Genomic DNA, 13618 nt, shown 5'->3' on the forward strand with positions numbered 1-13618 from the left:
TTATATAAAACATGCGCGTTTTCGATCAGTTGTAACGAACAGGTCGTGTGCTATCCCGTGGTTTTAAATCTTCATTAAGCAAATAATAGATATTAAAAACAAAAATAGATATATAAACAATGTCTTCTCGTGCAGGGCGTGCATTATTCGTGCAACTCGTGCGCAAATACAGTAATGCATCAGGGAAGGATGTAAAACACTACAAGCTGGTGATAGCGGGAGGAGGGACAGGAGGATGTTCAGTTGCTGCACGTGCGTGTCGTGCACTGGGAGCAGGAAAAGTTGCTGTCATTGAGCCTGCAGAGGTAAGTGATGTTTTACAGATACAGTTCAAAAACACATTTTTCTCAATGTATAATCTGTATTTAGTATTAATTAGATGACTTATTTGATACAGCCTTAGTATGACAATACTAATGAGTAGAGCTAATGGGCCATATGGTTGCATAAACTTTTTTTAAATGATATATGTGTGCTTTATGGCAAAATAATCTGTTATAAAATCATGCAGAGACAGCTCAAACTTATGATTTTATGTTAGACTATTAAACAGCTGCCATTTAAATGTACATCTTATATAGGACATGACATCATAAAGTGCACTCTGGCAAATGAAACTAACAAAACAAGGTCAACAGCACATGAATGATCACATTATTATAAACACAAATTTATTACATATGATGAAGATTCTGTGCACCCCCCCCCCCCCCCCCCCCCCCCCACACACACACACACACCTTCCAGACTGCCCATCATCCCCTTTTTAGTCATTAACTTCATTTTGACTTGACAGTTTTGCTCCCTTTTAGAGATCTTACATTTACTTTTGACTTTTAAACCTTTTTTATCCTGCTAAGACTTTCTCCTTGAATTGATTACACTAAATATTACATATCACAATATTAAAGATCTGGTCATGTATATAGAGAATGAAATACATTTGAATAGTCTGATGCAGGTTATTGACCTTAACAGTTCAGATACTAGGACACGTTAATGCCCGTTCACAATCACAAGGGTGGATCCAGGACTTTAAGGTTAGGGAGGGAGCATGACCTTAAAGTACTTTTTAAGTTTAGTTTTATGTGATATTTAAGGAGACATTAAACATGATTGTTTGGCTCTGTTCCTTATGCCTGTGGTATAAATAATAATAAATGAAAATATTGACAGTTCAATCCCCTTGAAAAAATGATTAATAATGTTACATAAGCAAAAAGTTTTCATTTACATGTAATTTTAATGAATGATGATGTGCAGTGAAGCAAGAAGAACTAGTGTTAGCTATTTAATTTTGTTTTCATACATGCAAGGAGCATGTGCTTGTCAGTAATACAGAAAATTAGAAAAAAGTGTTAAAACATAATGCTAGACAGATTTTAAGGGATGTGCACACCAGATGCACCCCCACCCACTGGATCTGCTAGTGGTAAATACCTAGTTGACTGGTATACATGGTTTCTGCTATCTTAAGATGTTAAAGTGGAGGTCAAAAACAGGGAGTACAAACAACTTAAGATCTAGATTTAAAGGTGGTTAATCATTTTTGGATCATATTTGTTTTAAAAACTTTAACAACTAATCATTTACACATATTTGTGTCCACTGCATTCTTAATACATACGTTAGATTTTCACTGAAAGTATTTTATAAATCTGGTTCACTGCAGCCCAACCATTTAGATAGCCTTATTTTAGCACACGTATAAAGTTTGCCTAAAGCCTATATGTTATTAGACCCGTACAGAATCTGCTGCCAAATAGGCCTATACTATATGCTAATTGCCAGCCATATAGAATATATTGTATTGTTTCTTACTCAGCCAACATGCACCAACCAAAAAGTACCAGAAATAATTAATTCATCATGTGTAATTGCTTATTAATGTTGTATGTTGCTGCTTACAGTACCACTACTACCAGCCTATGTGGACACTGGTTGGAGCAGGTATCAAGAAAGTTGACCAATCAGCAATGCCAATGAGTGAAGTTCTCCCTAAACAGTGTGATCGTCATAAGGAACATGTGTCAGCATTTGATCCAGACAATAATACAGTCACTCTCAGCAACGGACAAAAGGTATGTGTATAGCTAGGTTTTTGTGCCATGTTACCTTTTGAACAAACCTCAACCACCCTAATTACAAGTTAGAAATGAAGAACCTGTGAACCAGTTAGTTGGCAAAGGAACGTAACGGTAAACAGACGAAGTACTCAAGGTGAATTGTTGTGACCGGTCATTGTCTCGCATCAGATGTCATCGACATGCGTCGTGTGCATCATCCATCAACATTTGCCTTGTTAACACTCTAGAGGCCTCGGTTTTACCCAATCTTTATGAAACTTGGTCAGAATGTTTGTATAGATGATCTCTAGGTCATATTTGGAACTGGGTCATGTGGGGTAAAAAAACTAGGCCAGTAGTTCAGATCAAAGGAAAATCTTGCTAACACTCTAGAGTCCCCAGTTTAAGTTTGAAACTGATGAAAACTGGTCAGAATGTTTGTTTTGATGACCTCTAGGACAAGTTAGGATCTGGGTCATGTGGGGAAAAAAACTAGGTCACCTGGTCAAATCAAAGGAAAAAATTGTTAACACTCTAGATGCCACAGTTGTGACCTAATCTATATGAAACTTGGTCAGAATGTTTGTATAGATGATCTCTAGTCAAGTTTGAAACTAGGTCATGTGGGATCAAAAACTAGGTCAGTAGGCCAGATCAACTCAGGTGAGCCATCATGGCCCTCTTGTTAAAGTGTTGGAGTCAGTTAGTTTGGACACCAACTGGATACTAACAGGATATTCCTCTGAAGTCTGGCTTTAAACTTATGAAATTTTCTATGTAAAGACAAAAATGTCCCTCCAAAAAGAAATCACAAGAACTTGATTAGAAGAGCAAAACAGAAAAATGATTAATTTGAGAAAAAAATACTCAGAGCCTGAGAAATTGCTTCAGTACAGTGCACACAAGTGGCTGTTATTACTGCAGTTTATATACTGAAAGATCAGATAGTTTCACGAGGCTGAATTAACTTTGCTTTTAATTTAGAATTGGAATTGATTTACATAATAAATAAGAACAGTTGCAGTATATGCTTACTATAAAGAGCTGTCTATGATCATAACATGATTATTTATTTTCCAAATTTCATAAGGTAGTATTTTTTATGAATACAACAAAAATAAACCCCTGCACATAAGTTTCTGAGTTTACAGTGTTATAGTGTGAGACAAGCCCATGGTGCATGAGATACGTAAATCATTTTTCACTCACTGCTGTCATGGAAACAGCAAATTGAAAATGTATGTTTTGTTCCTTTAAGAGGTTCCTGTCATTTAATACTGTAGGGAGTAAAAAACTATTACCAGTATTGCTTTATAGATATTTGTTGACTGGTAGTTGGTTTTGACATTGACTGTATAATAATAGCTGTTAATTACTGTAGAATCAGTCAGGCATATGGTCTGTCGGTACTATAAACTTGAAACGTGACTGACCTTATTATGACAGTGCACTTTTAAGGTTAGCAGAATTGAATTATAATATTGTAACATAAAAGAATTTTATCTTTTAACTGGGTTTGTATGAAAATATTTCAGTGTCACAATGAAGTTCTCAGTTTTTGTATAATTAATGTAAAAGTGATTTCTTTCCAGGTCTTTTTAACTGTGGATTATATATAGATCTAATTGAATAGCACAAAAGTTACATCTTGAATGACTTTTACCACAGATACTTGGGGTTTGCACCAGCTATGACCCTGCTCTGGTCTACAATTTGGCCAAATGCAAGAAAGACCATTGTCAGAACAACACCTGTTACAGCTAAAAAAAAACAACATTTTAATCAAAGTCAGTCCACTTTTTTTTAAAATCAAAGAAATACCCACTGATCTCTTATCTTCTACAGAGAAACCAGGGCAGGGTGGCAGCTGGTCCAAACCCCAAGTATCTGTGACTTTAACCAGTCAAGAATAATTATGAAGCTTGCTTGTGCAAATCATTAATATATCTGGTAGAATAATTATTGATAATCTTCAGCTTGAGTAATTTGGGACTATAATTCTTTCATAAAAGTAGTTAGACAATAAAATACTAGCTTAAACATTTACACAAATACAGGCTTTAGCTTGACTGAAGGATCTTATTTCTTTACCATGCTCTAGTTATATAAAAGATCTGAGAGATAAATGTGGAAATTCATTGCACAAATTAAATCATGCATTACTGGTAAATATGTGTACCACCACTGGTATAAAAACTCTCTTATACAAATCTGAATTTACATAATTGAGCCGTGCCATGAGAAAACCAAAATAGTGGGTTTGCGACCAGCATGGATCCTGACCAGCCTGCACATCTGCGCAGTCTGGTCAGGATCCATGCTCTTCACATTCAGATCCTATTGCAATTAGTGAAACTGTTAGCGAACAGCATGGATCCTGACCAGACTGCACAGATGCGCAGGCTGGTCTGGATCCATGCTGGTCGCAAACCCACTATGTTGGTTTTCTCATGGCACGGCTCAATTTATTATTATAAGTTCCAAATGTGTCTGTACATCTGTCAGTCAGTCCGAGTCAGTCTGGCACATAAAGTGGGATCCTGCGATAACTTTAGAAGTTTTCTGTCCAAATTATTCTAACTCTATTATATTCAAGGCATGTCTGTCTTACTTTGTGGTGCTGTTTGGTTAATCCTTTTTAGAGTGTTATAAGGAACAAGTTAAACCACAAAGTATTTTAAGTTGATACAGTCTATCAAAGTATGTAGAAAGAGGTCCTTTAAAGTTTAGCTATCCTTCAAAGATAGTTATATACCGGTAGATAAAAATGGGATGATACAGGGTTTTGATATACAATGCAAAAATTAGCACCACAAGGTTTGGTTATTTAAGTCTCATTTGATAGATCTTGTTTTTACCTACTTATACAAACAAGAGGGCCATGATGGCCCTATATCGCTCACCTGTTATCATTGCACTTGAGGACAAGAAGGTCCTCAGAAAAAATATCTAAGTCCAAAGGACAGGAACAACAAAGGGAAGAAATTAAACCAAAAAGAAAAAAAAATTCTTACAAGGTACAGATATGTCAAAATACACCAAAAACTTGGAGGTACCATCCATGTTGTACCACAGGAAAGTGGTCTCGGTTTTTCCCTACGGCCAATAATAAAAAAGTTACTAAAAACAAGCTATTTATAGTAATGTAAAAGGGAAGTAATTAAAAAAAAAATTGATTGTAAGTTATCAAAAGAAGGATCTGCCAAATAAATCTGTTGACATAAATGAAATTTCAGATCAGTATCTTCATTAGTTACAGAGATATACCCATTTTAATTTGAAATAAAGGGAGGTAATTTGACATAAAATCAGTCCATAGTTATCTACCCTCATTGGCTCAGTCCAACTAATGACGATAATGAAATTTCAAATAAGTCCTATAAGTACTTACTGATATAAATCCATTTTGATTACGATCAGGGGAGGTAATCAGATATAAAATAACTCTGGAACCTACGAATGGATCTGATTTGTCATGGAATCCAAGACTTATTGTTGTTGAAGATATTTTGGAAGTTTGTATCAAATAAAACCATAAATGAAGTCTCTATATGGCTGCAAAAGCCAATATAGCCAATTTTGGACCTTTAAGGGGCCATAACTCTGGAACCCATAAAGAAATCTGGCCAGCTCAAGAAAGGAACCAAGATCTTGTGGTGATACAAGTTTTGTGCAAGTTTGGTTAAAATGAAATCATAAATGAAGCTGCTATTGTGCAGACAAGGTCAAAATAGCTAATTTTGGCCCTTTCAGGGGCCATAACTCTGGAATCCATTAGGGGATCTGGCCGGTTCAAGAAAGGAACCGAGATCTTACGGTGACACAAGTTTTGTGCAAGTTTGATTAAATTCAAATCATAAATGAAGCTGCTATTGTATAGCTAATTCTTGCCCTTTTAGGGGCCATCACTCTGGAACCCATAAAGGATATTGGCCAGTTCAGGAAAGGAACCAAGATCATATGGTGATACAAGTTGTGTGCAAGTTTGATTAAAATAAAGTCATAAATGAAGCTGCTATTGTGCAGACAAGGTCAAAATAGCTAATTCTGGCCCTTTCAGGGGCCATAACTCTGGAACCCATAATGGAATCTGACCAGTTTAAGAAAGGAACCGAGATCTTATGGTGATACAAGTTGTGTGCCAGTTTGGTAAAAATCAAATTATAAATAAAGCTGCTATTGTGCAGACAAGGTCAAATTAGCTAATTTTGGCCCTTTCAGGGGCCATAACTCTGGAACCTGTAATGGGATCTGGCCAGTTCAAGAAAGGAACCGAGATCTTATGGTGATACAAGTTGTGTGCAAGTTTGGTTAAAATAAAATCATAAATGAAACCACTATCATGCAGACAAGAAATTGTTGATGCACGGACGCACGAGACGGATGGACTGACGACGGACGAAGGGTGATCACAAAAGCTCACCTTGTCACTATGTGACAGGTGAGCTAAAAAAGGAAAAAAAATCTGTACATTAGAATTTTGTTTATTGAAATAAAATAGAGTATTTATTTGATGTCAGAACATGATGCCTTTACATGACGATGTTTTTCAGTATCAGATATTGTTCAGATATTGTTTTTTTCAAGTGGGTTGTCTCCCCTGAATGTTGGTATCTCGAAATACACTGTTTTACACCATTTTAATTGTTGACACATACATGCATTTTTAGTATTGAGGAAAAGTATAAGATCTAATCATTTTGTATTATAAAAGATTGAAATTATCAGGTGTGCCTTTAAAAGTATGTTGAGAAGCGGAGAGGAGTGGACACAGTGCAGACAACCTATCTAAATCTGTCTTTGTGTTTAAATGGTATTAACGCTGATAGGAAGCTTATAACTATTAAGTAGTATGGGATGTTTAAGTAAAATATTAGTGCTCAGCCTATATACTAGAGCATACTTATAGGTTATTAGATTTCTAATGAGAGATATGCACAAGTTCTGCAGTGGAAATGTTATGTGACTTTATGAGTGCAATATTATTCCGTGAAAGAACAAGTGCATATTTCTTGATGCAAAACTAATATTAGTAACCGTTTTGTTACATACGCATCTACACTGATAATTATTTCAGAAATAATAAGTTCCAAAACGTGGTTTATCATAGAATAACCCGAGTTTTGAGTTCTTATTCGTAAGAATATATAACGAAGGCCGTAGGCCTGAGTGATATATTGTTTCGCATAAGAACGAAAACCTCGGGTTATTCTACGATAAATCAGACTTGGGAACTAATTATTTCGATTCTAACAGGACATTCTAGTATCAACAGTGTTAGAAAAAATGGTAACTATTTTTTACGACCGTGCTACACACCTGGATCGGATGACATCATTGCATGCGAGTGGTTTATTGCAGAATAACCCGAGATAGATTTTGCTCTACATGTATGTAGGTTATTTGCTGGTCGTGTTAGAATAGTATATAAATGATATAAATGTGTTCCTGAATATAAGTAATTTTAGAAATATCTCTGTTTAAATGTAGAAATTTTAAAGGCCAAACATGGATTTGATGTCACAAATGACATCACACACCCAATATGAAATTTATGGCAAAATATTGACATTTTAGGTTCCATTGTTACTTAACAGAGTTTATCATTCAGCATGTAATAATATTTCGTATCTGTTTTCAGATAAGCTATGACTACCTAGTTATTGCTCTAGGAATACAGATAAACTTACACAAGGTAAATATAATCACTTTCTGACTTAAAGGGTAAGGGAAGCCTGACAATAAGTTAATTCTGTATGAAAGCCATCCTCAAGACTATCATGACGCTGAAAGAATTTTTGAAATCGGACCACTATTGAAAAAGATATGGCAGTTTGAAATTTAAGAAAATGGCTGATCATGGAGTCAGTCATCTTAGTGTTTTTATGACATCATTTACACACTGCTGAATTCTTTATTTAGCAAAATTTAATAACCTTTTAATAAGATTAATTTTCTTGTTTCTTGAGTGTAAGGTGTAAAACATGATAATTTCATTCATTGTAGCTGGGAAAAGGAGAGAAATTATTTTACAGAAATAAGTTCAAATGTGTATTTAAACCTCTTAAAATCTGCCATTTTTGTTTTTGTTGCCATGGAAACAAAATGGCCGCCAATTTGACCAAATATTTAATTACTCAAAACTTTCTCATTTTTACTCTGATTTTGAAAATTCTTTCACTTCTTTAAATGTTTTAAGAAATCCCAGATGATGAAATTAACTTCAAAACAACGTTGCCTTTCCCTTTAAAGATTTTTTAGCCTGCCCGCTTAGCTCAACAGGGAGAGGGTCGGTCAATGGATCGGGGAGTCATGAGTTCAATCCTCGGATGGGGCATATGTTCTATGTGACGATTTGATAAAAGACATTGTGTCTGAAATCATTCATCCTCCACCTCTGATTCATGTGGGGAAGTTGGCAGTTACTTGCAGAGAACAGGTTTGTACTGGTACAGAATCCAGGAACACTGGTTAGGTTAACTGCCCACCGTTACATGACTGAAATACTGTTGAAAAATGGCGTTAAACCCAAAAAAAAAACCAAATTGAGTAAGAGTTGAGTAGATATGGATTTCATTTAATGTAAGTAGAAGCAGAATTTCAACATTGATAGAAGCAGTACTTCATTGTCTGTAGATTATCAATGCAGTATTTCAGTGTAGGCTGATTATCTATACAGTATTTTGATATAGGTAGATTAAATAATCATAAATCCAGAGAGGAATTCCCAGTTCCAGGGTAACAGTTCTGGTGGTAATGAAGCTCTGTCAAGTATTTTGATATAGGTAAATTTTATTATTGGTTGGTTATAATAATTTGTCACAAGTCATAAATGCAAATGGAAGTTTTCAGATCAGGGTAACAGTTTTGATTGTGCAGTGTTTCAATATAGGTTGAATATTCTTGCAGTATTTCAAAGTAAGTTGATTAATTTATGCCGCATTTCAATGTGGGTTTAGTTAATCAGTGCAGTATTTCAGCTCCAGATAATTGATTAAATTGTACAGTATTTCAAAATGATTAATGAATCTATGCTGTATATCAGTATAGGTGTATTTCAATATAGTGTTAATTTTTCTGTGTATTAATATACAGTCGAACCTGTCTATAAAGACCACCCTTGGGAGAGCCAAAATATGGTCTTTATTGGGAGGTGGTCTTTATTCTTTATTTGTTCAGCTATTCAGTGGTGGATTGTCTACACAGTATTAATAGAGCTTGAATTTGCCTTACGGCATTTCCCCCAAAAATGATGTTTTCAAGGGCAGATAACTCTTTTTCGAATCCAGTGACCTATGATTTTTATTGCATTTTTTTGTTTCTTAGATGATTGTCCTTCAATATCCAAAGTTTGAAGAAATTCTGTTATTGGGAAAATTTTCGCCCATCTCATATACAGGGAATTCTAGCGTACGCCTTTAATATACATTCAGCAGTAATTCTCTATGCAGTATGCCAACCAATTTAATGATCTTTTCTTTATGTCTATGAAGGTTGATGGCCTGGTAGAAGCTTTGAAGGCTGATCCAATGGTATGCTGTAACTATGTTCGAGACACGGTCGAGAAGACATACCCGGCGTTACAGAAGTTTCAGGGAGGCACGGCTATATTCACATTCCCAAACACACCAATCAAATGTGCTGGAGCACCACAGAAAATAATGTACTTGGCAGATGAGTTTTGGAGAAAGGTAATAAGTTAATAATTATATTGAAATGGTATGTTTAAGACTCTTTACTGTTAGGATTAAAATTTTTGCTTAAAGGTTTTGATATAAATATTTTTGTAATGTTGAGAAAATGTGAAACCAGTGTACAGTAAACCCACATAGAATGTTGTTGACAGTATCCTTTGTGCCTTACTCTTTTAAACATTGTTTCTCTACATGCTTTGAAAATACCATACCGTATTTTCCCGAATTAAGGCCCCCCCTCTAATTAACGCCCCCACCCATTTTGGACGGAAAAAAAATCAACAAGAACGGGAAAAAATCACCTACCTCATTTTTATAAGTCCACATAATAAGTAATTTACAGTACTAAAGTCCAATGTATTAAAAATTAAACACACTTTTAAACAGTCCATGTACCGTAAGTCCAAAACATTTGTACTAAGTACGGTATGTAACAGAAAATTAAACGGTAAATACATTTTTGATTTGTTTTTACACCACTCGCGCGCACGCTTCCTGCCGACTTTAAACAATCTTGCAGCAATGTGTTTACGATATACCCTTTTCTTCGGCAGTTTTAAGAACCTTTAATTTAAAAGCAGGCACAGCAGCGTGTCAAACCATTGACATTGTGTATTGCGCAATTAGCTACCCGCATGTACTAAGGAAAATGTTATCGGAGTACATAGCTGTTTGGGTCATGACGTAATGTGTAGTGTCGCGAGCGTGTCAAAAAGCCAGACATGGAATACACGAGGTACCGTATTTAAGGAGGTAGGTTACCTTGTTACAAGGGTAAATTCAAATTAGTTGAACTGCAGCATCTTTTTGTATTTCGTGTAATATGAAGTTTTAACTGCTAAAATCTCAGTTTCGTTTGTCTCTGTTCCTTCGAGTTCAATTTTTATCCAGGTTTGAAGAACATGATCCTCCAAAGGTATTTCATATTGAAAGAAGAAGGAAAATACGGATATTTAACACTTTTCAGTGTATTTTAGTTTCATTGATATCCGTAGAAGTCAGCATAATCTATAAGTTTACTAGTATGCACGTTAGCTTTCTAATATAAGCTTAAAATGTATATGTCACGGGGCTCGTGTTTCCATGGTAACGCATTTTCTCTAATTTTTAAACAACTATGTATAAAAATAGGGGTTTTCGACGGCTTCAGTACCATTCTGTTAATGACCAACATGTAATATCTGGGTAATATTATTAGCAAAATACCAAGCACTATACATGGTACCCTTTTTTTCTTAAAGTTTAAAGTAACCATGGCAACAGAGATGTTTAAAATGGCTTATATCTTGCTTTTTGTCGTAATTTCTTATAAAATAATATTGAATAAGATTATCTTTCTAGTTGATGTAGCTTTAAAACATATTATTTCTAACGTAAGTTATATTTTCGTGTTATCTGCATTTATTCAAACAAATTTCTAAGCTTAGAATACTTACAGCAGTACCCCTCGTCTGGCATTTTTCATGGAAAAATCGTTCAGCATGCTACTATTATTCTCATGGATATTGTTGAAATGAAAATAAAAAGCCGAAGCTGTGTTTCTTAAATAGACTAGTGTCAACGCTTTTGAATTTTACATTTAGATACATAGGTCACGGGCTTCGTTTCCATGGTAACATCAATTCCATTCAAGAAACAACAATTTTCTACTGAAATTTGAACAATTTTAGATCTTAGTTTAGTATATAAGTAACAAATTATCAACGGAACCTGAAAAATAGGTATAACAAATCAAACTGCTAGATTTTTTATTTGAAAATGGCCGTAACAAGTAACCTCTCACCCAACTGTATTCCAAATAACATTGGTTACCATCATCCATTTTCTTACATTCCGCATAACATTTCAATACAACTACATAAAAGAAGCAAAATATTGATTATTATTCAGAGCAAAAGACTCATAAAAAATATTTCAGCAAATAATGGTTATTTGAAAATACTTTGAGTGAAGAAAATGCACAGAATTACCTACTTTCAAGATAAAAGCTATTAATTTTGCGCGGTAACTGACACGTAACGTCATGACGTCCATGACGTCATTTTAAGGCAACATTGTTTTGAAGCGTTTCTGCGGCAATTTATTCATTATTTCTGCATTATCAAACCATAAAGCGTCAGATCGAAGACAGGTCTATGATTTGTTTTCAGAAGAATGAATATACAAACACATTTAGTTTGTCGTAAACGTCGTCGTAAATCGTCACGTTAGCTTCCGGTTGGACATGCGCACATACAAATATAAAGGTAACCTACCTCCTTAAATGCATAAAAGACACACTGCATTAAATTGGATGCCAAATAATTACGTTTTGGGGAGATTAAACAACACAGAAACACTTTACAGCTAGTTTGAACGATGTTTTTAAGTTTTGTAAAAATTTTCATTTTTTATTTTTTTACCTCAAATAAACGCCCCCTCTTTGGAAAATGTAACGCCCCCGGGGGCGTTAATACGGGAAAATACGGTATGTCAGTTGTATTATATCAGAAGCCAAAAAGAATTTTTCATACAATACAGACTAGAGGAGACATTAATTTTTTGCAAAAATGGCGTTGAGCCACTTTTAATGGTATGAAATAAAAAATAGATCTCACATTTGTACTTCTGTCTGCTTATTTAAGGTATCCAATCCACAAATAAGCAAGTTCTATATAACATTGTTATTTTGGTCCGTGGGCCAAGGCCAAAAAATTTTGGAAGTCGTAACCCAGAAATTAGGCAAAGGTTGAGCTATACCATGATGTTATACTATCATTCAGGAATGTTTTAAGGGTGGATGTCGGTCTGAGCGACATGTCAGTAAAATTTAATGACGATTTTAAAAACGTTGGCAATCTGACTAAAGTACATCTCCTATTACGCTACGCATAGGATCTGAGAACGACCTATTCATTGACTCGTTCTGACGACACTTTCGCTAGCCAATCAGAGCCTAACTTACAACATCTTGCAAATCTACCTGTAGCCTTGAATTTTGATATTTACAAATCTTATGTCGTAATGTATCAGATAGCCGCCTAGCTCAGTCGGTAGGCCACTTGCTTTGTAAGCGAGGGGTCCCGGGTTCGAGCCATGGAATGACTGCACATTTTTCTTACTCTTTGACATTCGAACAAGTCGTCTGATTGGATAAAATAAAAATAGCAATACTGGAAATCCAAGATCTACAGAAGACGAATGTGAATGGGTCGTTCTCAGATCTTCGTTTAGAAGATCAAGTACTTTAGTCAGATTGAAACGTTGGTGTCTAATAAATATAATTTAGCATGGCATAGGGATATCGCTGATTTGGATGGTAAAAGAGACATTCATGCGACATTTCTTATAACAAATCTTATCTTTTAATGCCTGAAATAATCAATAATTTACTTTTGTTGTCAAAGAATGCTACGATATGTATTATATTCTGAATTTAATGTAAAAAGTAGGGATTGGTGTACCCCACCCACTACATTAGTACATATACTTATGCGGGAAATCTTTAAAACGTTTAATCCTTTATAAAGGAACAGGATCCTGTTTACAGTAAAGAAAACGAAATGAATGAATAATTAACTAAAATTTCAGACACCTTTGCACTTTAATGTCAGTTGGCTAAACCTATGGTTTGTGTTTCATTTTAGGACAAATTGCATACTGACAGACCTATTTTTTGCTAGTGCAGTAGAAATGATGAAAGTATTGCAAAAACTAAAACGACCGCAAAAGTTTTATTTTGTACGTAGTTATTAAATCACCCAAAATTTATGTTTGTTAAACTACCAACAAAATAGGTTATTTAGTTACACAGACTATTCAAATTAAGATGGCCACCACTTTCCAAATTTCCAAATAACTGCTTTAAATTTGATCAAA

General features: G+C 34.9%; 1 protein-coding gene across 1 annotated transcript in view; it reads left to right on the forward strand.

Annotated features, from left to right (window-relative positions):
- The window catches only part of LOC123524296 (sulfide:quinone oxidoreductase, mitochondrial-like), a 40084-nt gene continuing 26466 nt past the window's right edge, over positions 1-13618 (forward strand). Inside the window, exons 1-4 of the mRNA XM_053540846.1 lie at positions 1-305; positions 1911-2081; positions 7708-7761; positions 9560-9757. Of these exons, the coding sequence (XP_053396821.1) occupies positions 120-305; positions 1911-2081; positions 7708-7761; positions 9560-9757 (609 nt within the window). The 5' untranslated portion in view covers positions 1-119. The remainder of the gene's footprint in view (positions 306-1910; positions 2082-7707; positions 7762-9559; positions 9758-13618) is intronic.

Source organism: Mercenaria mercenaria, chromosome 1 (genome assembly GCF_021730395.1).
Source record: "Mercenaria mercenaria strain notata chromosome 1, MADL_Memer_1, whole genome shotgun sequence".
Classification (NCBI taxonomy): Eukaryota; Metazoa; Mollusca; class Bivalvia; order Venerida; family Veneridae; genus Mercenaria; species Mercenaria mercenaria.